The sequence below is a fragment of the Crocuta crocuta genome, unplaced genomic scaffold (assembly GCF_008692635.1).
Source record: "Crocuta crocuta isolate KB4526 unplaced genomic scaffold, BGI_CrCroc_1.0 scaffold255, whole genome shotgun sequence".
NCBI lineage: Eukaryota > Metazoa > Chordata > Mammalia > Carnivora > Hyaenidae > Crocuta > Crocuta crocuta.
Genome location: NW_027530670.1, coordinates 2,018,358 through 2,042,223, shown reverse-complemented (window position 1 = coordinate 2,042,223; position 23,866 = coordinate 2,018,358). Strand labels below are relative to the sequence as shown.

The 23,866-nt window shown below is 44.3% G+C and overlaps 1 protein-coding gene across 7 annotated transcripts in view; it reads right to left on the bottom strand.

Moving 5' to 3' along the window:
• RIC3 (RIC3 acetylcholine receptor chaperone) overlaps positions 1 to 23,538 on the bottom strand; it is a 66,252-nt gene extending 42,714 nt beyond the window's left edge. For all 7 annotated transcript variants that reach the window (XR_013336256.1, XM_077769167.1, XM_077769168.1 and 4 more), the window contains exon 1: positions 23,406 to 23,538. Coding sequence is in view for 6 of the 7 variants with exons in the window: in XM_077769167.1 (XP_077625293.1) it covers positions 23,406 to 23,529 (124 nt within the window). In the remaining variant the exon portion in view is untranslated. The remainder of the gene's footprint in view (positions 1 to 23,405) is intronic.
• Between the last annotated feature and the right edge of the window lie 328 nt (positions 23,539 to 23,866).

Genomic DNA, 23,866 nt, shown 5'->3' with positions numbered 1-23,866 from the left:
GCAGGACTTAAGAGAGCTTTTTAAATCAGCAGGGTTTAACTCCAAGTACTTTAAAAATCAACGGGGTTAACTTCAGGAGAGCTGAGGGGAGATAGGAAACTGAGTCTTCGCCCTAAAAGGGAGAGCACAGTAACCTGGCTTTAGACACAGCAGAGAAGTAACAGTCTGAAAAGCACCTGAGGGATGTATTTACTAACCTCAGAACATACACTGACTGGAGGTGCAGGGATCTTCAGGAGACTTCAACAAAAGGGCTGGCATGTGCCATTTCTCTTCTCCTTCCCAAGCCGAGATAGCCAGACACTTGGAAAAACTAGCACTAACACTCTCCACCTATTTGGTTAGAACCATGTGCATGGCCCCACCTTCCCCTGCACAGCCTCAGCAGGCAATCCTCCAAAGCAACTCCTTCCCCACCATACCCTGCGAACAGCCCCAGGAAGGACCAGCACCACCGCAAAATGAATCCTGTGCTGGGGAGCGGGAAAGATCTCCCCACACACCAGTGCCCCTGCAGTTTCAGCAGCCAAGCCTTTTAACTAGGACACAAATGGAGAACCCCCTGCCTCTGGAGTGTCTGCAACTGCAGCACAGAGCCCAAGTACAGACTGTGAGGCTGACTGCTAACCCTACCCACCACCTGTGTTCCAAAACATAGAGTCAACAGTACAAAATGGACAAAGTAGATGAACAGCAGTCATTAAAAAAAAAAAAAAAAAAAGGTTGGGGTGCCTGGGTGGCTGAGTTAAGTGTCCAACTCTTGGTTTCAGCTCAGGTCATGATTTCATGATTTGTGAGTCTGAGCCACATGCTGACAGCACAGAGCCTGCTTGGGATTCTCTCTCTTCCTTTCCCTCTGCCTCTCCCTTGCTCATGCTCTCTCAAAATAAATAAATAAACAACAACAATAATAAAAAGCTTAGGATTCTAATAAACCACAAGATCAGTAAGTAAAATGCCAAAAATCTAAAGCAATCCTTAGGATGCATTAAGAGAAGTAGGGAGTTTTTTAAAGGAGGGTGGGGGGGAGGCAACAGGTTGCTCTTCCATGAGCTAATGGGCTTCCACTTGGTATTATCTGCCTTCTAGGGAGGCACTGAGATGCTGAGATACTTGGAACTAGGTGACATGAGGAATGAAGGAGCCAGAGGTGTCAACGTACGAAACAAGACTGAAGAAGGGGACATGATGCTAGTCTTCAAATTCCTGAACTCACTAGCTTTCCCTTTTAATCTGCTTTTCCTCCATTCCTATTCTGGTGAAGGGCATCACCATCTGTCTAATCACCTAAGCCAATAAACTGAGACTACTCCAAGATGCCTCCCTCTTCCTCACCTTCCACCTTCTACCTAAAAATGGCTCTTAAAAAGAAACAACTAAAATTTCTGACAATGTTAAATAAATTACAATTATAAAGTAAAAAATAAAAATAAAAACCAGAGAAATATAAAAAAAATACTAAAACTAAGAACAGCTTTTAAAACTGTTCTCCTGTCAGGGTGCCTGGGTGGCTCAGTCAGTTAAGCAGCTGACTCTTGATCTCAGTTCAGGTCTTGATCTCATGGTCCTGACTCCAGGCCCCACACTGGGCGTGAAGCCTACTTAAAAAAAAAAGAAAAAAAAAATTGTTCTTCTCCCTATCCAATGGTGACAGCCTCCTCTGCTCTAGTTCCTCTTTCCTCCAGTATCCCTATATCCTTTTGGGAATCACTGTCAACTTCAGAGTGGTTAATCAGTATATTCTTTCTACCCTAAGCACTACAAGTAATGTACTTCATTACTTCAAACCATTAAGATGGGTGGAGAGGTTAGCTGGAACTAATGGAATAGAACGAGGCTGGGGTGGGGAGAAGAGTAAGGTAGAAGTGAAAGAAGAGTTTAAAAGAAAAGACATGTTCTTTCTCTGGACAATGGAATGTGAGAGATGATGTCCAGAACTGTTGCAGCCATTGTTGCTACCCTGTGAGAGCAGTCAGAGGACAGAGTCAAGTTGAGGAGGAACCTGGAAGTGAAATGGGACACAGAAAATCAGAGCTGGAGCCTTGAGGAGACTGTGAATCTCTGGATCAAACAACACTGAAGGCCAGTTCTAACACAGAGTCTTTTCATTTATACAATGCAATAAATACCCTTTTTTTTTTTGCCTTCAGACAGTTTAAGCTGAATTTTCTGTCATTTTTCATGAATATTCTATCTGATAAACTCACCAACACTGACTTAATGATGTTCATGCGATCTCAACTGGACTACTGCAACTATCTTCTCCGTAAAGAAAAATGCTCACAATGCAGCCCCTTTACTGCTGCCAGGATGTCCTTTCCAAAACCAGACTGGAGGTTTCTCTTCTACTTACAAACTTACAATGGCCTCTTCTACCTTTAGAATAAAATCCTAACTCCTTAAGTATGACAGAAAAACAATCTTCACAGAATGGCCCCTGCTAACCTGTCTGGTCTCATCTCTCATTAAAATGAAAAATTTTTCTTAAAAGGAGACCAGTAAGAAATCAAAGAAAACCCACTGAATGGGAGAAAATATTTTCAAATTATATATATTTTCAAATGATAACTGATTTTTATCTAAAGAACTCTTAATACTCCACAATAAAAAGTAACCCAATTTAAAAATGAAAATAAGATCAGAATAAGACATTTCTTCAAAGATGATACACAAAAAGCTAATAGACACACAAAAAGATGCTGGATATCCTTGGTCATTAGGGAGATGCAAATAAAATCACAATGAGATATCACTTCACACCCACTAGGATGGCTCTGACCAAAAAGGCAGCAAGGCGCCTGGGTGGCTCCGCGGGTTAGGTGTCCGACATCGGTTCAGGTCATGATCCCATAGTTTGTGGGTTCGAGTCCTGCGCTGAGCTCTCTGCCATCAGCAGAGTCCACTTCATATCCTCTGTCTCCCCATCTCTCTGCCTGTTCCTGCTCATGCTCTCTAAAATAAAATAAACATTAAAAAAAAAAAAAGGCAGACAGTAACAAGTGTTGGCAAGATATGGAGAAACTGGAATGCTTACACACTGCTGGAAAGAATGTTAGATATGCAAATCTCTTTGAAAAATAGTCTAGTAGTTCCTCAAAAGATTAAAAACAGTAATCCTATGACCCAAACATTTCGGAGGAGTTAAAATGGTGGAGAAGAAGTAGGGGTACCAGGATTTCCCTCATCCCTCAAACACAGCTGTAAGGGGTCAGAACACTTGGAATACCCAGGAAATGAATCTGCGGAGTGACAAAAATTTGCACAGGCAGAGGGAGACAGTTTAGCAGGACATAGGTGCATGTATGCAAACTGGGGTAGATTAAACGCTGTAGGCCTGGAGGGGAGGGAACTTCTGTGGAGAGACAAAGAGAGGCTGTGAATTGCAGTTGTGTTACGGGAATAGGAAAACCTCTCCAAGACCACAGACTCAGGAACAAGAAACACAGCTACTTTGCAAACAGCCTTAGGTGCTTAAGATCAGTTTTCAAGACTTCTCTGGACGGTAGCCATCAATGTGTGCCTGCACCTGGGGAACAGGTGTCAGCCCTGGGCACTGTAGCAATCCCCAGGGCACACTGGGAGAGAACAGTCCCCTCCCTTGAGGACTGTGGGAAGAGGTTTGTTGTCTCCCACCCCCAGGCACCAGCCAAAGGCCCTTTATCTGCAGGGTGGAGTGGTGCTCTATACCAGACAGAATCAATTCGGTGCAGAGCCTCTTAAGACATCAGGTTTTGAATCCCAGCCATGCATGGAGGAGGCGTGGGAGACTGTGGAGAGAGGCATGATGACTGCCAGCACTATTCTGTGAGGGCTGCCTGAACAGCATGGTTTGAGACCCCTAGTCAGGGGAGGAGAGACTGAGGTGTCGCCAATTTCTCCCCATCACCAACACGGTGGGGCTTCAGGGAACAGGACAGCAGCCCCCAGTGGAGGCGGGATCCGTTTACACCAAACCCCACCCCTCTGAGCCGGCAACTGCTTAACTATTGGAGTGAGATTGAGCCAACCAGGCGGCCTTTCCTCCAGACCTGCACAGTCACCAGTCCCAGGCACCTACAGACCACTATCCCACATGGTCTTGGTCTTGCAGTTAGGCTGTTGCTCTTTCCCCACCCCCTCTTTTCTTTCCTTCTCTTTTTCTTTTCTTTTTTTTCCCCTTTGTATTCTGGCTCAGAGCTTGTTTTGAATTTCGGTCAATTCTTACTATATATATTAGTATTTTTTTTGTTTTGTTTGCTTAATCAGGCATTTTTACTTTACTCTTTTGACACCTTTTCTATATCTCCTTTATTTTTCCTTTCTCTCTCTTTGGATTAAGCCCTCCAGATTCTTTGATTTTCTGTTTGGTCTTCCTCCCACAACACCCCCTTTCATTTTTCTCTTTGTTTGGGATCACGTTCCCTGCCCTTTCCTTTTTTCTAGGGTCACTTCAACAAACAAATCAAAACACACTTGGTGGAAGGTCCAAACAATCCACCACTACGAGGAAAGAAGAGCATGACAGAGGACTGACCAATGGGACAGAGCAGCCAAATTCATAATAGAGTACAGGCCACACACTCCAAAAACACTTCCTGAAGTGCCAGACCCTGGAGAGTATATGACCCCTTTTTAATATAATAGTACTCACAGGTGCAGGACACATAACAAGCTATTAAAATATGTAAAATACAGAAACCTAGCCAAAATGATGAAACAGAAGAATTCCCCTCAAAAGAAATTCCAGGAAGAAATGACAGCCAGAGAATTGCTCAAAACAAATATAAACAACCCATCTGAACAAGAATTTAGAATAACAGTCATAAGACTAATAGCTGGGATTGAAAAAGCACAGAAGACAGCAGAGAACCTATTACTGCAGAGATCAAGGAACTAAGAAATAGTCACAATGAATTAAGAAATGATGTTAATGAGTTACAAAATAAACTAGATGCAGTAACAGCAAGGATGGAAGAAGCAAAGGAGAGAGTAGGTAAAATAAAAGACAAATTTAAGGAAAATAATGAAGCTGAAAGAGGGAAAGGAAATGATTAGACCACAAGAGGAGAATCAGAGACCTAAGTGGTTCAATGAAACATAAAATCTGTATCATAGGAGTTCCAGATGGAGAGAGAGAGAAGGGGCAGAAGGTTTATTTGGACAAATTACAGCTGAGAACTTCTCTAACGTGGGGAAGGAAACAGGCGTCCAAGTCCAAGAGGCACAGAGAACTCCCTTCAAAAATCAACAAAAACTGGTCAACACTATGACATATCAGAGCAAAATTGGTAAAATACAAAGATTAAGAGAGAATTCTGAAAGCAGCTGCGGACAAATGGGCCTTAACCTGCAAGAGTAGACACATAAGGGTATTAGCAGACCTGCCCACTGAAATTTGGCAGGCCTGAAGGGAGTAACAGGAAATATTCAATGTGCTGAATAGGAAAAATATGCAGCCAAAAATCCTCACCCAGTAAGGCTGTCATTCAGAATAGAAGGAGAGATCAAGGCTTTCTCAGACAAACAAAAACTGAAGTTCATGACCACTAAACCAGCCCTGCAGGAGATCCTATGGGGGATCTTAAGTGAGTGGAAAGCAGCAAAAACTACAAAGGACCAGAGACATCACCAAAAGCATTAAACCTATAAATAACACAATGGCACTAAATTCATATCTTTCAATAATCACTCTGAATGTAAATGGACTTAATGCCCCAATCAAAAGATAAAGGTTATAAGAATGGATACTCATTTCAGACCTGAGGACACCTGCAGATTGAAAGTGAGGGGATGGAGGACCATCTATCACGCTACTGGATGTCAAAAGCCAGAGTAGCCATATTTATATCAAACTGTATTTTAATTTTTTTAATGTTTATTTCTTATTTTGAGAGAGAGTGAGAGAGACAACATGAGCAGAGGAGTGGCAGAGAGAGAAGGAAACACAGAATCCCAAGCAGGCTCCAGGCTCTGAGCTATCAGCATAGAGCCTGACACGAGGCTTGAACTCACAAACTATAAGATCATGACCTGAGTTGAAGTTAGATGCTTAAGTGACTGAGCCACCCAGGTGCCCCAGAGAAACTAGATTTTAAAACAAAGACAGTAACAAGAGACGAAGAAGGGCATTATACCATAATTAGGGGGTCTATCCATCAAGAAGAACAATTGTAAATGTTTATGCCCCCAACATGACACACCCAAATATATAATCAACTAATCACAAATATAAATAAATATATAGATAATAATACAGTGATTTCCACTTACAACAATGGACAGATAACCTAGGCAGAAAAAACAATAAAGAAACAATGGCTCTGAATGACACATTGGACCAGATGGACTTAACAGATATGTTCAGAACTTTTCAACCCAAAGGAACAGAATACACATTTTTCTCAAGTGCACATAGAATATTCTCCAAAACAGATCACATACTAGGTCACAAAACAGCTCTCAACAAATATAAAAGGATTGAGATCATACCATGCATGTTTGCAAAATCACAACACTATGAAACTTGAAATCAAACACAAGAAAAAATTTGGAAAGCCCCCAAATACATGGAGGTTAAAGAACATCCTACTAAAGAATGAATGGGTTAGCTAGGAAATTAAAGAAGATATTAAAAAATACATGGAAGCAAATGAAATGAAAATAAAATTGTACAAATCCTTTGGAATGCAGCAAAGGCAGTCCTAAGAGGACTGTTCAGGCCCATCTCAAGAATCAAGAAAGGTCCCAAATACACAACCTAACCTCACACCTAAAGGAGCTAGAAAGGCAGCAGGAAAGAAAGCCAAAAGCCAGCAGAAGAAAAGAAATACTAAAGATTAGAGTAGAAATAAATTTTTAAAAAGTAGACAAGATCAATGATTCTAAGAGCTGACTTTTTGAAAGAATAAACAAAATTGATAAACTCCTAGCAACACTTCTCAAAGAGAGGACCCAAATAGATAAAATCATGAATGAAAAAGGAGAGATCACAATCAACACCACAGAAATATACAATTATTAGAGAATACTATGAAAAATTATATGCCAAACTGGACAATCTAGAAGAAATGGACAAATTCCTAGATACACACTACCAAAATTCAAACAGGAATAGAAAATTGGAACCGACCCATAACCAGTGAAGAAATTGAATCAGTTATCAAAAATCTCCCAACAAATAAGAGTCCTGCTCCAGATGGCTTCCAGGGGAATTCTACCAGACATTTAAAGCTGAGTTAATACCTATCCTTCTCAAGCTGCTCCAAAAAACAGAAAAGGAAAACTCCCAGACTTCTTCTATGAAGCCAGCATTACCTTGATTCCCAAACCAGAGACCCCACTAAAAAGGAGAATTACAGGTCAATATCCCTGATGAACATGGTGTAAGATTTTTTAGGTGAGTAAAAAAGACTCCAAGGCAAATTGTTCTTCAGGAGTTTTATTGTATGCATCCTTGGGCGAGGTTCCGAGACTCAAGGGAGGGAAGTCGTGCCCAGGTTGGGTGGTGAGGGGTTTTAAAACCTGTTGGTGGGGGTGGGGAAGTCCAGATAACAGGGGCGGTCTCTTGACTGGAAAGTCCTGGGTGGAAGGTTTCGGTTTCTTGCTTAAGTTTCTGTTTCCAACCAAAGTCGTAACAGTCACCGATGTATTGGCAGGAAGGGCAGCCATCTCAAGAAGTCTGCCATTCTGGGGCGTCTTTGCCCTACCTCTCAGCCGGCCCAACATTCCGACCTTTTGTTTAATACATTGGTGGCAGGGGCGTTGATTTGGTTCTGGCTACTTCCTGGTGACGGGTGGGTGTCGTCATAGGGGTGGTCAGAGGTGGGCAGGTGAGAGTAGGGCTATAGGAGGAGCTGATTTACCGAGAGACTCAGGACATTTCCTGGAGACGCTCCTGCAGATATCCGATGACTGGGGATGGTAAGGGATGTGGAGTTTCCAGGTGATGTTAAGAGTTTCTGCCACCTGGTGAGTGACCCTGGAAATGAAGGCAGGTTCGTTGTCCAACTGCAGGGTTCGGGGCAGTCCAAATCATGGAATGATGTGTTTGATGAGGATGGTGGCCACTACATCTGCTGTCTCCCGGGCAGTGGGAAATGCTTCAATCCAGCCTGTAAATGTGTCTACCATAGTCAGTAAGTACCGAAAGGATTTGTGGCGGGGCATGTGGGTAAAGTCTAGATGCCAATCCTCCCCAGGTTGGTGTCTGCGGAGTTGGTGGTTGGGTCCTGGCCTATGGATCCCACTCTGTGTGTTGACGGTTGCACAGGTTTTGCAGGGTCTGTGTACTGTCTCTATAACTTTAGAGAGAGGGGTGATGTAAGAGGGGTTGGAAGGAACTGAAAGAGAGCCTTTGGGCCAATGTGGAGGGACTGGTGAATTTTAGCTGTTAGTGTGCGGGCCAGATTGTCCAGAAGGGCAATTTTGTCCTGAACATAGATCCATCCTTTGTCTCCCGTTTTTCCTCCCAAGTTTTGGAGGGTTTGTACTTCTTATTCAGAGTATGAGGGGCTGTGAGGGGTACTGAGGAAAAGAATTGGGGCCAGCGGAGTGTTTAAAGCCGTTTGGCCATTGAGTTAGCCTTGTTGTTCCCCAAAGAGGCAGGATCTTTGGAGGTCTGATGTCCGTGGCAGTGGACTATTGCTACCTCAGCAGGGAGTTTGAGGGCCTCGAGTAGTTTGGCCATAAGTGGCCCGTTGACTATGGGAGTTCCTTTAGTGGCTAGGAATCCCCGTTCCTGCCAGAGGATGGAATGGGTGTGAGTGATGAGATAGGCGTACTTAGAGTCTGTGTATATTGTAACCCGTTGCCCCTTTGATAAGTGGAGGGCTCAGGTAAGAGCTATTAGTTCGGCCTTTTGAGAGGTGGTTCCAATAGGGAGAAGGGCCACCTCTACTACTAAGTCTGAAGTGATCACAGCGTAAGCAGCATACCTTTGGCCGTCTGGGGTCAGGAGGGAGCTCCCATCTACAAAGAGGATTGGGTCAGGGTTGGATACTGGCTGGTCAGAGAGTCCCGGGAGGGAGGGGGTTAGTAGCCGTGGGCAGGAATGGGAGGGCTCAGGGGTGGACGAGGGCACAGGCAGTAGAGTGGCGGGTTTAGGCGAGGAGAAGTAGAGAGGGAGACCAGGGGATTTTCGATGAACAGCAGATGGTATAGTTGGAGACGCGAAGGGGTGAGCTGAGCCAGGGATCAGTGACTGACTAGGTCTGCGAGCCGATGGGGAGAGTACACTGTGAGGGTTTCCTAAGATGAGTTTAAGGGCCTCCTTGGTAAGAGTGGCGGCCGCTGCCAGTGCCCTGAGGCAAGGCTGCCAGCCTTGGGCAGTGGGGTCTAGTTGTCTTGATAGGTAGGCTATTGCTCTATGGGCGGGCCCAACTGATTCTGTTAGGAGGCTGGTAGCCAAACCAGAGCATTCATCAGTAAAGAGGTGAAAGGGTTTAGAGGGGTCCGGCAATGCCAGGACTGGTCCGGTGGTGAGGCAGTCCCATAGTTTAGAGAACAGATATCGGACGGAGGTGGGGTCGGTTAAGGGTCCCTGTGGTGTTTCTTTTGCTGCTCGACATAGGGGCCAGGCCAGGATGGCAAAATTGGGGATCCAGTGTCTGAAGAAGCCCACTAATCCCAAGAAGGAGAGAATTTCCTCTGCATTCTGAGGGGGCTGGAGTTCCTGGAGGAGGCGGATGCAGTCCCTGGTGAGGGATTTGGATGTATGGGTCAGGGAAATCCCTAAATAGGTGACTGAGGAGGTACACAGTTGTGCTTTGGAGGGTGTAACTCGATACCCTTTGGCTCCTAAAAAGTTGAGTAAGGTAGTTGTGTCCTCTTGAGATAGAGAAAGGGACGGGCTACAGAGGAGGAGATCATCTACATATTGGATGATGGTGCTGGCCTTAAGGACGCACTGCTGTAAATCGGTAGCCAGGGCCTGGCCAAAGATATGGGGGCTATCCCAGAACCCCTGAGGAAGGACGGTCCATGCCAACTGTCCTGAGACATTGGTATCGGGGTCCTCCCAGGTGAAGGCAAAGAGGTGGTAGGAATCGGGATGTAAAGGGATGGTAAAAAAGGCGTCTTTTAAATCCAGCACCATGAAGTGGGAGGTTCGGGGTGGGATGTGGGGTAATAGAGTGTAGGGATTAGGGACGACGTAGTGGAGTGGGAGTAAGGCTTTGTTAATGAGTCGCGGGTCCTGGACTAATCGGAAGGCCCCTGAGGGTTTGCGGACAGGCAAGATAGGCATGTTGCAGGGGGAGCTGATGGGGATGAGGAGTCCCTGCTGTTTTAGGTGGTCTATGATAGGCTTAAGGCCCCTCCGATAGGTTAAGGAAATAGGAAACTGTGCCCGGGAGGGGAACTGTGATCTGTCCCTTAACCGTATCTTTACAGAATGGTGAGACACGACGACCAGTTTAGAGGTGTCCCACACTCTTGGATCCACTGAGGGAGACATTTTGGGGACTGGAGGGATGGGGTGGAGAGTAGGTGTAGGACGAGACATTCCGAGGTTGAGGGGGAGGGCGAAAGCCAGTAGTTTGTGGAGGATGTCCCTTCCCAGTAGGGGCACCGGACAGGAGGGAATGACTAAGAAGGAGTGTGAGAAGGGAAACCCATCCAGGCTGCAGGTGAGGGGAGGGGTCACCCTAGGTGAGGAGGAGGTCCCATCGATTTCCATAACGTGACCGGTGAGGATCAGGTTGGTCCCGAGTAGGAAGGCAAAACTGAACAGGTAGCCCCCATGTCCAGCAGAAAGGAGACGGACTTACCCACTACCTGGAGTATGACCCTGGGTTTGGCCCGGGTGAGAGGGGTGTCCGAGTCTGGGCGTCAGTCATCCTCCAATCCAAGTAGTTGGAGAGCAGGACTTACCAACTCGGTGTGGCCCCCGCGTGGAGGCGCTGAGGATCCCCCAAGGCTTGGGCAGTCGATTTCCAGTGTCCCTCAGCTCCACATTTGAAACAGGCCCCTGGAGGGGTGCGGTTAGTTCCCCCTTTTTATTGGCTCCCGTAGCCGGCTGGCCGCAGGGCTGCCACCAGAGCTTGGGTCTGTAGCTGAACCTTTTGCTGGAGTCTGGCCTGTCGTTTCAGCTCAGCTGCCTCCTCTGGGAGTTAAAAACTTTAAAGGACATTTTCACTAGGTCAGAGATGGGGGTCTGTAGTCCCTCCTCTGTTTTTTTTTTTTTTTAAATGTCCGGAGCCGACTGTGAGATAAAGTGGGTAGCCAGGACAGTTGCCCCGGCCGGTGAGGCCAGATCGAGGCGAGTATATTGAGTTAGAGCCTCGGTTAACCAGTTGAGGAACATGGCCAGGTTTTCGTCAGGGACCTGCATGATTTCTCTGATTTTATCATAATTGACTGCCTTGTTAGAGACTGCACACATGCCGGCAATGAGGCACTGAACCATGTGGTCACCGTGCTGGCGGCCATCTTGCCCATTCTGATAGTCCCATCCGGGTTCTATGGCTGGGACCGCCTGAGCACCAACAGGCATGCCATCAGTGAGATGGACCTGATCAGCATGTTCTCAGGCAGCAGCCTGAATGCAATCCCTCTCCTCAGTAGGGAGAGTGGTGGTCTGGACGACATGGAGGTCGTGCCAGGTTAGGTCATAGGCCTGGGCCAGGTATTGAAATTCTTTGATAAAGTTATGTGGGTTGGTGGAAAAGGAACCCAGGCGATTCTCTATTTGGGAAAGGTCTTGGAGGGAGAAGGGCGTGTGAACCCGAACAACCTCCTCTGCCCCCACGACCTCTTGCAGCGGGCAGACCAGGTCTGGAGAGGGGTCATGGGACCGGGTGCAGGCAGAGAGAGGAGGGGATGAGAGGGAGGCCCCCTGGGGGGCAGGTTCTACCACGATCTCCAGCTGAGGAGCTTCAGTAGCGGTGGGGGTAGGTAGGGCCGGTGTTGGGAGTCGATCGGAGGGTTGTTGAGGAGCGAGAGGTACGGGAGGCTGGAGGATGGGAGCAGGGTATGGTGGGGGCGGGAGCAAAAGAGGAGCCCTCACAGGAGGGCCACACAAGTTTTCGGGAGGTTCGGAAAGGGGGGGGGAGAGTATAGACGATTCTGGATCTTTAGGGGGTGTAGGTGAGAGGGTCAGAGGGGGAGTGCGGGCAAGAAGAATGTGAGACATAGAGCAGCAAGAGTATAATGAAGGACGAGAGCGCAGGGTCCAAAAGGNTAGAGGGTTCTGGACCTTTAGGGAGTGTAGGTGAGAGGGCCGGAGGGGGGCGGGGGTGCGAGCCAGAAGAACCTGAGACGTAGAGCAGCGGGAGCAGAGTGAAGGACGAGAGCGCAGGGTCCAAAAGGCTTGGACGTAAGGAACCTCAGACCATTTGCCTTGGCATCTACAGAGGTTATCAAGGTCCATGAGAATTTGGTAATCAAATGTGCCTTCGGGAGGCCATTGTGACTGGTTGTCCAATCGATACGAAGGCCAGGCAACAGTAATGTATAAGGCGCTGCCTGCCCAGGTCCTAGTCCAACTCTAAGGTTTTGAGATTGGCCAGAAGGCAACCCAAGGGCGTTTTTGGATCAATTTTGGACTGCGAAGTTCCCATAGCTACCTCGCCCACCAGTTAAGATCACGGAGGAAAGCGTCCCCTCATCCGTGTGCTGGACTGGATATTGAGGAAGAGGGGTAGCTGCCGCAGAATGGGGACGTCTCCCGATTCTTTGGAGCTCTGGAGGCTACCTGGTAGCCGGAGGGGGGCTCGCCCTGACGCGGCCGCGATTAGGACAGGGTACCCGGAGAGGGCTGGGGGCTAAGGACACTCACCACAGTCTTGAGAATGGCACTTGGAGAGGCAGTTCCTGGTCCGGATATGGAGAGGAAAGAACTTCCTCACCGAAGTGGGAGCTCAATCTCCTCTCGGATTTCGGCACCAAATGTAAGATTTTTTAGGTGAGTAAAAAAGACTCCAAAGCAAAATGTTCCGCAGGAGGAGTTTTATTGCATGCACCCTCGGGCGAGGTTCCGCGACTCAAGAGAGAGGAGTCGGGGAAGTCGCGCCCGGGTTGGGTGGTGAGGGGTTTTAAAACCTGTTGGTGGGGGTAGGGAAGTCCAGAAAACAGGGTAGGTCTCTTGACTGGAAGGTCCTGGGTGGAAGGTTTCGGTTTCTTAAGTTTCTGTTTCCTGCCAAAGTCGTAATGGTCACCGATGTATTGGCGGGAAGGTCAACCATCTCAAGAAGTCTGCCATTCTGTGGCATCTCTGCCCTACCTTTCAGCCGGCCCAACACATGGATGCAAAATTCTCAAGACACTAGCGAATCAAATTCAATAGTATATCAAAAGAATCATTCCCCACAATCAATGGGATTCACTCCTGGGCTGCAAAGCTGGTTCAATATTCACAAAAATCAATCAATGTGATACCTTGCTGGGAGCCACACTGGCCTCTCTGGATGGCAGTCACAGCAAGGAAATGGCAGTGTTTGCACAGCTCCTGCCATGAGAAATGAAAACTGGTATCTCTTTCTGCTACTGCTGGCTCATTTTGGAAATAAGCCTGCTGGTATTGACCAGGCCTCACAATATTCCATATCAGGCCGATATTCCGAACACAGATACCTCATAAGGAAAAGCATATTCCTGCCTTTCAAAAGAGACTTCAGGTGAAAACATTGTGGATGATTGTCAAAAGGCTCTTCCTATGGGCCTTGCAGATCCAAGACTTACATAATAAAGGGGGTTAAGAACACAAGAGTTACAACTGAGTCTGGAAGGAACCTATTGAGGAACTTCTTTTGTGATTATGGGAGCAAACATTGTGTTTCCTGAAAGACCTGTTTTTCTTGATACTTCTGCCTTAAACAAGCTATTGATCCCTGCCCACAAAGAAGTAACTTCACCCTTTTTATGCTAAAAACACTGTATTGTATGCTAAAGATACCTTCCTTCCGCATAGGCTAAGCATCTAAATCACCTACCTCAATCACTATTGATAAAGGTTATGCAGGAGTCTGCTACAAATCTATGTTCTGGGAAATTCTTACATATCAAAGAAATTTGTCATCAGAAATCATTGTCTAAGGCAAATGCCACTTCTGTGCTGTCCCCCAAACTGTTAATTATAAAATAAAGTTGAGCCCCAGTCAGAGCGGAGATGCCTGCCTGGTGACCAGAAAGATTCTTGTGGCTCTCTCATCCCTCCCTCGCTGACACCGTCCATCCTTCAGGGACCCCTGGACCCCGGCCAGAGCCGGTTTCCGACAATACCTCACATTAACAGAAGAAAAGAGAAGAACCATATGACCCTGTCAATAGATGCAGAAAAAGCATTTGACAAAATACAGCATCCTTTCTTAATAAAAACCCTCAAGAAAGCTGAGATAGAAGGAACATACCTTAACATCATTAAAGCCATATATGAAAAGCCCACAGCTAATACCATCCTCAATGGGGAAAAACTGGGCGCTTTCTCCCTGAGATCAGAAAAAAGACAGTACCACTGTTCTTTAACATAGTGCTGGAAGTCCTAGCTTCAGCAATCAAAAAACAAAATGAAATAAAAGGCATCCAAATTGGCAAAAAAAGCCAAACTTTCACTCTTTGCAGATGACATGATACTCTACATGGAAAACCCAAGACTCCACCAAAAAAACTGCTAGAGCTGATACATGAATTCAGCAAAGTCACAGGATATAAAAATCAATGTACAGAAACTGGATGCATTTCTATACACCAATAACACCAATAATGAAGCCAAAGAAAGAGACATCAAAGAATCAATCCCATTTATAATCGCACCAAGAACTATAAAATACCTAGGAATAAACCTAACCAAAGAGGTAAAAATTCTGCATGCTGAAAACTATAGAAAGCTAATGAAACAAACTGAAGAAGGGGCACCTGAGTGGCTTAGGCAGTTAAGTGCCTGACTTTGGCTCAGGTCATGATCTCATTGTCCACAGGTTCAAGCCCTGCATCAGGCTCTGTGCAGACAGTTATGAGCCTGGAGTCTGTTTTGGATTCTGTGTGTCCATCGCTCTCTGCTCTTCCCCCACTCACGTTCTGTCTCTCTCACTCTCAAAAATAAACATTAAAAATTTTCTGTTTAAATTGAAGACACAAAGAAATAAAAATCATTCCATGCTTATGGACTGTAAGAACAAATACTGTTAAAACGTCAATACTACCCAAAGCAATCTACACATTCAATGCAAACCAAATCAAAATAGCACCAGCATTATTCACAGAATTAGAGCAAACAATCCTAAAATTTGTATGGACCCTGAATAGCCAAAGTAATACTGAAAAAGAAAACCAAAGCTGGAGGCATCACAATTCTGAATTTTAGCTTGTATTACAAAAGAGTATAGTATTGGCACAAAAACAGACACAGAGACCAATGGAATAGAGAACCCAAAAATGGACTCACAAATACATGGCCAACTAATCTTCGACAAAGCAAGAATGAATAATCATGGAAAAAAGACATTCTCTTTAGCAAACGGTGATGGGAGAACTGGACAGCAACATGCAGAAGAATGAAACTGGACCATTTTCTTATACCATACACAAAAATAAATTCAAAATGGATGAAAGACCTAAATGTGAGACAGGAAACAAAATCCTACATGAGAAAACAGACAGCAACCTCTTTGACCTTGGCTGCAGCAACTTCTTACTTAACAGATTTCTGGAGGGAAATAAAAGCAAAAATGAGCTATTGAGACCTGATCAAGATAAAAAAGCTTCTACAGAGCAAAGGAAACCATCAACGAAACTAAAAGCCAACAGACAGAATAGAAGAAGATATTTGCAAATGACATATTGGATAAAGGGTTAGTATCCCAAATCTATAAAGAACTTACCAAACTCAACACCCAAAAAACAAATAATCCAGTGAGGAAATGGGCAAAAGACATGAATACTTTTCCAAAGAAGACATCCAGATGGGCAACAGACGCATGAAAAGATATGCAATATCATTTATCATCAGGGAAATACAAGTCAAAACTACAATGAAATGACACCTCGCACCTGTCAGAATGGCTAAAATGAACAACTCAAGAAACCACAGATGTTGGTGAGGATGTGGAGAAAAGGGAACCCTCTTGCACTGTGGGTGGGAATGCAAACTGGTGCAGCCACTCTGGAAAACAGTGTGGAGGTTCCTCAAAAAACTAAAAATGGAATTACCCTATGACCTAGCAATACCACTCCTAGGAATCTATTCAAAGGATACAGAAGTGCTGATTTGAAGGGGCATATGCACCCCAATATTTATACTGCGCTATCAACATAGCCAAATTATGGAGACAGCCCTAATGTTCATTGATTGATGAATGGATAAAAAAGATGTAGTATATGCATACAACGTAGTACTATTCAGCAATGAAAAAGAATGAATCTTGCCATTTGCAGCAAGGTGAATAGAACTGGAGGGCATTATGCTAAGTGAAATAAGTCAGAGAGAGACTGATGTCATATGATTTCACTTATATGTGGAATTGGAAAAACTTAACAGATGACTAGAGGGAAAGGGGAGGAAAAATAAGATAAGAGTAAGGCAATCCTTAAGAGACTCTTAAACACAGAGAACTAAGGATTGATGGGGGGGTGGGGAAAATGGGTGATGGGCACTGAGGAAGGCACTTTTTGGAATGAGCACTGGGTGTAGTATTTAAGTAATGAGTCATGGGAATTTACTCCTGAAGCCAAGACTACACTGTATATTAGCTAACTTGACCAAAAAAAAAATTGTTTTCACTCTTAGCTCCAACCACACTAAATGCTCTTATTTCCCAAATGTACACACCCAAGAAAAATGAAAACATATCTACATAAAAGTTTATATTCAAATGTTAAAAGCAGCATTTTGTATAATAAAAAAATAAGTAACCTAAATGTCCATCCATGGATGAATGGATAAATAAAATGCAGCATATCCACACAATGGAATACTATTTGGCCATAAAAAGTAATGAAGTACTGTTACATGTTACAACATGGATGAACCTTGAAAACATTATGCTAAGCAAAAGAAGCCAATCACAAAAAGATCACATATTGTATGAGTCCATTTATATGAAATTTTCAGAACAGGAAAATTTATACATAAAGTAGATTAGTAGTTGCTTAGGGCGGAGAGGAGTGTGTTAGAGGGTGATAAAGAATACGAGGATGGGGGGATGACAAAGTAAAAGTTCTAACACTGATTGTGATGATGGCTGCACAACTCTGAATAGAACAAAAATCACTGAACTGTACACTTGAAGTGGATAAACTATATGTGAACTTTATCTTAAGAAAGCTGTTAGGGGGAGAAAAAAAGAATCTCCTGCTCTAGGACACTTTTCTTGCCCCCAATAAAACTGATCATTCTAATCATGAGTCCCCATTGTTCCCTGATAGGTCATGGAGTACATGCAACTGATACTGTTCTTATTTGTTGTCCATTTTCCTCTACTAAACTGTGCATTTCTCAGGCAGAGAACTGGCTCATTTTTCTTAGAATCCACAGTTATCTGGACACTACGTATATGCTAAGTGAAAGAATACATCATAAATATTTGCTAAAAGACGGTCTCAACAGCTGTTATGTGGAAAAGGGACTGTACTTATTTCACTTACTCCAATGGGGAGAAATGAAAGTTACCATGACAGGTGTTAAGAATTTTCAAACAATCAGCGTTGTCTCTTTCTCTAAAACAAAGGTTTCTGGGTTCTGTGAATTCTCTGAATTGATACTCAAATTCTGAATGTATGTGAATTTTTCTAGGGAGAAACTCCATAACTTTCATCAGATTCTCAAAGGTGTATATAACCCAAAAAGGGTAGGAATTGCTATGTTTTTTTCTTTTTAAAAAATTTTAGGGGCACCTCTGTGTTGACAGCTCAGATTCAACCTGCCTCGGATTCTTGTCCTCCCCTGTCCTTACACCCCCAACTATCCCCTGCTCACATTCGCTCTCTCTTAAAAATAAATACACATTAAAAAAATTTTAATCCCAGTATAGTTAACATACAGTGTTATATTAGTTTCAGGTGTGCAATATAACAATTCAACAATTCCATATATTACTCAGTGCTCATCAAGAAAAGTGTAATCTTGGGGTGCCTGGGTGGCTCAGTCATTTGAGTGTCTGACTCTTGGTTTTGGCTCTGGGGATGATCTCATGGTTCATGGGATCAAGCCCTACGTCGGGCTCCACGCTGGCAGCACAGAGCCTGGTTGGGATCTCTCGCTCTCTCTCTGCATTTCCTCCACTTATGTGCACATGCACACACACACGCACACACTCTCTTAATAAATACATAAACATTAAAAAAAAAAATAAGTGTAGTCTTTAATGCCCTTCATCTATTTCACCCTCCCCCCAACCCACCTCGCCTCTGGTAGCCATCTGTTTGTTCTCTATAGTAAGAGTCTGTTTTTTTGTCTTTTTCCCCCCCTCCATTTTATTTTTATTTTGGTTTTTTATATATACCGTGTGGTACTGGTTTCAGAAGCAGAATTCAGTGATTCATTACTTTGATACAACACCCAGTGCTCATTATGACAAAGAATTATTCACAATTATCAAGTGGGATTTATTCCTGGGCTGCAGGGCTGGTTCAATATTAGCAAATCAATCAACATGATACACATTAATAAAAGGTTAAGAACCATATGATCCTGTCAACAGATGCAGAAAAAGCATTTAAATAAATACAGCATGAATTTTAAAAATTTTTTTTGAGAGAGAGACAGAGCATGAGTGGGGGAGGGGCAGAGAGAGAAAGAGGGAGACACACTATCTGAAGCAGATTCCAGGCTCTGAGTTGTCAGCACAGAACCCGATGCAGGACCTGAACTCACGAACCAGGAGATCATGATCTGAGTCGAAGTCAGACGCTTAACTGACTGAGCCACCCAGGTGCCCCATGAATTTTCTTAAGCTTAATTTTGACAGCGAGCACACAAGGAGAAAGGAGGGGCAGAGAAAGGGGGGGGGACAGAGGATCCTAACTCAGCTGGACACTGACAGCAGAAAGCTCGAGCATACATTCTTGATAAAAACACTCAACAAAGTAGGGATAGATGGAACATACCTCAACATCATAAAGACCATATACAAAAGAACCACAGCTAATATCATCCTCAATGGGGAAAAACTGAGAGCCTCTCTCCTACTGTCAGGAACAAGACAAGGAGATCTTCTCTCACCATTACTAATTAACATAGTACTGAAAGTCTTAGCCTCAGCAATCAGATAACAAAGAGAAATAAATGGCATACAAATTGGCAAGGAAGAAGTCAAACTTACACCTTTGAAGACAATGTGATACTCAATGTAGAAAACTCAAGACTCCACCAAAAAATTGCTAGAATGCATGAATGCAGAAATCTGTTGCATTTCTATACACCAGTAATGAAGCAGCAGAGAAAGAAATCAAGGAATCAATCCCATTCACAACTACACCAAAAACAAGAAGATACTTAAGAATAAACCTAACTAAAGAGGCAAAACATCTGTACTCTGGAAGCTATTGTAAACTTGTGAAAGATGTTGAATAGGACACAAAGAAATGGAAAAATATTCCATGCTCATTCATTAGAAGGATGCTGTTAAGATGTCTATAACACCCAAAGCAATCTACACGTTTAATGAAATCCCTATCAAAATACCTGTACCACCAGCATTCTTTGCAAAGCTAGATCGAACAATCCTAAAATGTGTACAGAACGACAAAAGACCCTGAACAGCCACAGCAATCCTTAAAAAAATAAAACTAGAGACATCACGATTCCGGATTTCAAGCTATATTATAAAGCTGTAGTCATCAAGACAGTATGGTTATGGCACAAAAACAGATATATAGATCAATCAATGGAACAGAATGGAAAAACCAGAAATGGACCCACAACTATATGGTCAACTCATCATCTTCAACAAAGCAGGAAAGAAGATCTAATGGAAAAAAGTCTCTAGCAAATGGTGCTGGGAAAGCTGGATGGGACTTGCAGAAAAATGAAACTGGACCACTTTCTTACATCATACACAAAAATAAACTCAAAATGGATGGATGAAAGACCTAAACCTTAAGACAGGAAACCATCAAAATCCTAGAGGAGAACACAGGCAGCAACCTCTTTGATCTCGGCCAGAGCAACTTCTTGCTAGACACATCCCTGAAGGCAAGGGAAACAAAAGCAAACATGAATGACTGGGACTTCATCAAGATAAAAAGCTTCTGGGGGCACCTGGGTGGCTCAACCAGTTGAGCAGAAGACTTTGGTTCAGGTCATCATCTCACAATTCGTGAGTTCTAGCCCTGCATGGGGCTCACTGCTGCCAGCACGGAGTCCACTTTGGATCCTCTGTTCCCCTCTCCCTCATGCTCTCTCAAAAACAAACAAACATAAAAAAAAAAAACCCACAAAGATAAAAAGCTTCTGCACAGCAAAGGAAACAATCAGCAAAACTAAAAAGCAGCCTACAGAATGGGAGAAGATATTTGTAAATGACACATCTGATAAAGGATTAGTATCGAAAAGCCATAAAGAATTTCTCAAACTCAACACCCAAAAAAAAAAAAAAACCAAAAAAAAAAAAAACCCAGTTGAAAAATGGCAGAACACATGAATGAACAAATGCTTTTCCAAAAAGGACATCCAGATGGCTAACAGACATGTGAAAAGATGCTCAACAACCCTCATCATCTGGAGAATACAAATCAAAACCACAGTGAGATACCACCTCACACCTGTCAGAATGGCTAACATTAACAACACAAGAAACAACAGGTACTGATGAGGATGTGGAGAAAGGGGAACCCTCTTGCACTGCTACTGAGAATGTCACTCGTACAGCCACTCTGGACAGCAGTATGGAGGGTCCTCAAAAACCTAAAAACAGAACTACCCTACGACCCAGCAATTGCACTACTAGGTATTTACCCAAAGGATACAAAAATGCAGATTCAGAGGGGTACATGCACTCTAATGTTAACAGCATCATTATCAACAACAGAAATCATTTTTATTTTTTTAATGTTTATTTATGTTGAGAGAGAGCATCTGTGCTCACGCAATCAAGTGGGGGAGGGGCAAAAAGAGAAAGAGAGAGAATCCCACACAAGCTCAGTGCTGTCAGCACAAAGCCCAACATGGGGCTTGAACCCACGAACTAGGAGTTCGTGACCTGAGTCAAAAATCAAGAGGCAGACACTTAAGGGACTGAGCCAATCAGGCACCCTGAAATCACTATTTTTAAAACGTCACATACTGGTGCAAGAATTTTAATTAATTTCTTTTTTTTGAAGTACAGTTGACATACAATGTTACTATGTCGTACACCTGAAACTAATTCCACAGGTCTATACATTATTATGCTCACCACAAGTACAGCTACCATCTATACCATACAGCACTGTGACAGCGCCACTAACTACACTCCCTGTGCTGTACTCTCATCCTTGTGACTTATTAATTTCATAACTGGAGGCCTGTACCTCCCACTCCTCTTCATCCATTTTGCCCCTTCCCACTCGTACTCCAACCCCTCCCATTTGGCAACCATCAGTTTGTTCCCTAGATTTATGGGTTTGTTTCCGGTTTTGTTCGTTCATTTAATTTTTTAGATTCCATTTCACATATGAATGAAATCATATGGTATTTGTCTTTCTCTGACTTATTTCACTTAGCATAATACCCTCTAGGTCCATAAAAGGGCAGAGATTTTAGTTAGCAAAATTTCAGTTACTAATATCATTCAAGGTAAGTTTTTGCCTAGATTATACTCTTGTAGTAACTACAGCAAAAAGAGAATTCACAGTATTAGTAGCTTCATAAACTTAAGTTATACATGTAAAAGTATTTATCGACTGCCATTTTAGCCAGGTGCTAAATGAAATACTGGTAGACAAGACAAAGTCCTTGCCTTCATGAAGCTTACACACTCAAAGTAGAAACAGGAAAAAAAAAAGTGAGTAAACAAATAACATTTCATACTATATAGTAATTCCTTCAAAAAGGAAAATAACACAATATGAAGAAAGAGGAAGTGATTTGGGTAGAGTAATCTTAGCTAGGGTCCTTAGGGAGCGTCTCTCTGAGGAGGTTATATATGAGTTGAAACTTGAACAATGAGTAGGAAGCTTAAAGAGAACACAAAGTATAAAGAGTCTAAGATGAGAACGTTGAATATCAGCTCTTGAGTTCTCAAGGGAAAGAGCCATATTTAATCTCTATACAACATGTATAAGAGTATCTCCCACTCAAATTCAATAGAACTTATTCAAGATAATTCAATAATGGAATTCAATTCAGTAAAATATTGTTTTAGAAAAATCTTTACTGTTTGAGATCATTATGAATTAATCTTCAAGGCAGACAAGACAGAACCGTTAGATAAAGTGAGTAAAATCTCTGGGATTTTGTAATAAGGTAGAAAGAAAAAAATAACATGTAATCATTTTTTAGAAGTGCCTTTCAGGTAGATAGTTTGACAAGCATAAAGTTTATCAAGCAAATTCTATCAAGAGAATTCTGGGTTCAATCTGTCCTCCACTCCTAAAATTTAGTGCTTTGCATCTACAGTATTTCTAATTTATGGTGTGCAAGAGAGTGCAACTATACAGTCAGGGTGCACAAGGGACCGGGAAGTGGATTTCAGTTCAAAAGGAGCTGTCCATTCACCAACAGGCTGAACATCAGTGAAGTGTTGGGAGACTATAAAACCATCCTCCAGGGTATTACAGAGATAACTTACAGGAGAAAGTTACTGGTGGAACTTCATGACCTCAGAGAACTGTTCCAGTTCCTTCTCTCAACCCGGACATCCATCCCTTTACACTCATTACGTAAAAGCCCCCGAAAGCAACCAACAGAGTGGATTTGTGAACGCCACACACATCATACCAATAACAAAGGATTAACAGACAACGTAAGTAAGGGGAACGTAGTAATTTGTTCATCTCAGTAACTGAAATTTGAGTTAAAATTTTCAAATAATACTTAAAACAGCACAAAAACAGGCAGAAGCGCCGCGGTGAAAGTACACAACGACTTAAGGTGAACAATACCAATGCCAATTGACTTGACTTCATACAAAAGCACGACAGAAAGCGCACGGAAACCCCTGAGAGGGGAATCCAAGCGGAAGCCCTCCTGACTCAAAACACTGGAACAGATGGTGACAGCTGAGTTAACCCAGTGAGGACAAGGGGGAAAGCTTCGAAGAACAACGGGTGTGGCAGGTCACCTAGAGGGTCCCCAGGCGCGCCCGCACGCCAGCACTCCCGGCCCTTAATGCGTCAGAAGGTCGGGAGGGACCCGGCGCCTGGAGGAGTCGGCCGCTGACGCCAAGGGGACCTCAGCGGCTTGGCACCTCCCAAGGCCGCCGGGTCCGCACGCTCTAGCCCTTTCGAGAAGACCCGGAGCACCCCTCAGTGCGGCAGCGATCGCTGCCTGAGGGGAAGCTAGCCCGTGCGCTCACCTTCCGGCGCCGGCGGCGGCTCCTGCCGCTTTCCGCGGGACAGGAAGGCCTTGGGCAGCAGCAGCGACACAGCCAGGACGATCCCCGAGGCCAGGGCCACCCTCTGCACGGTGGAGTACGCCATGGCCGCCGCCCTGGCCACAGGTGCCGACGCCAGCCGGAACCGGAACCGCGGCGCCGGCAGCCTCCTCCGACCGAACCGGGGTTGCGCGGACGGCGACGCGAGAGGGACACGCGCGCCAGGCGCCCGCACCGCGCTCGCAGTCTCTGTACTCGCACCCGAGCCCTCCCGTCTTTGCCAATTGGAAACCCCTCCCTCTCCGTGTCCCACGCCCAGGGGTGCGTCCACCCGGCTGCACGATTGGCGGTTCCGCCCTTCTGCCCTGCCCGCTCACCGCCTGCCGGACCGCGCCGTTCGTCTCCTTACCGCGGGCAGCTCCCGCTTGTCGCAGCTGTTCTCC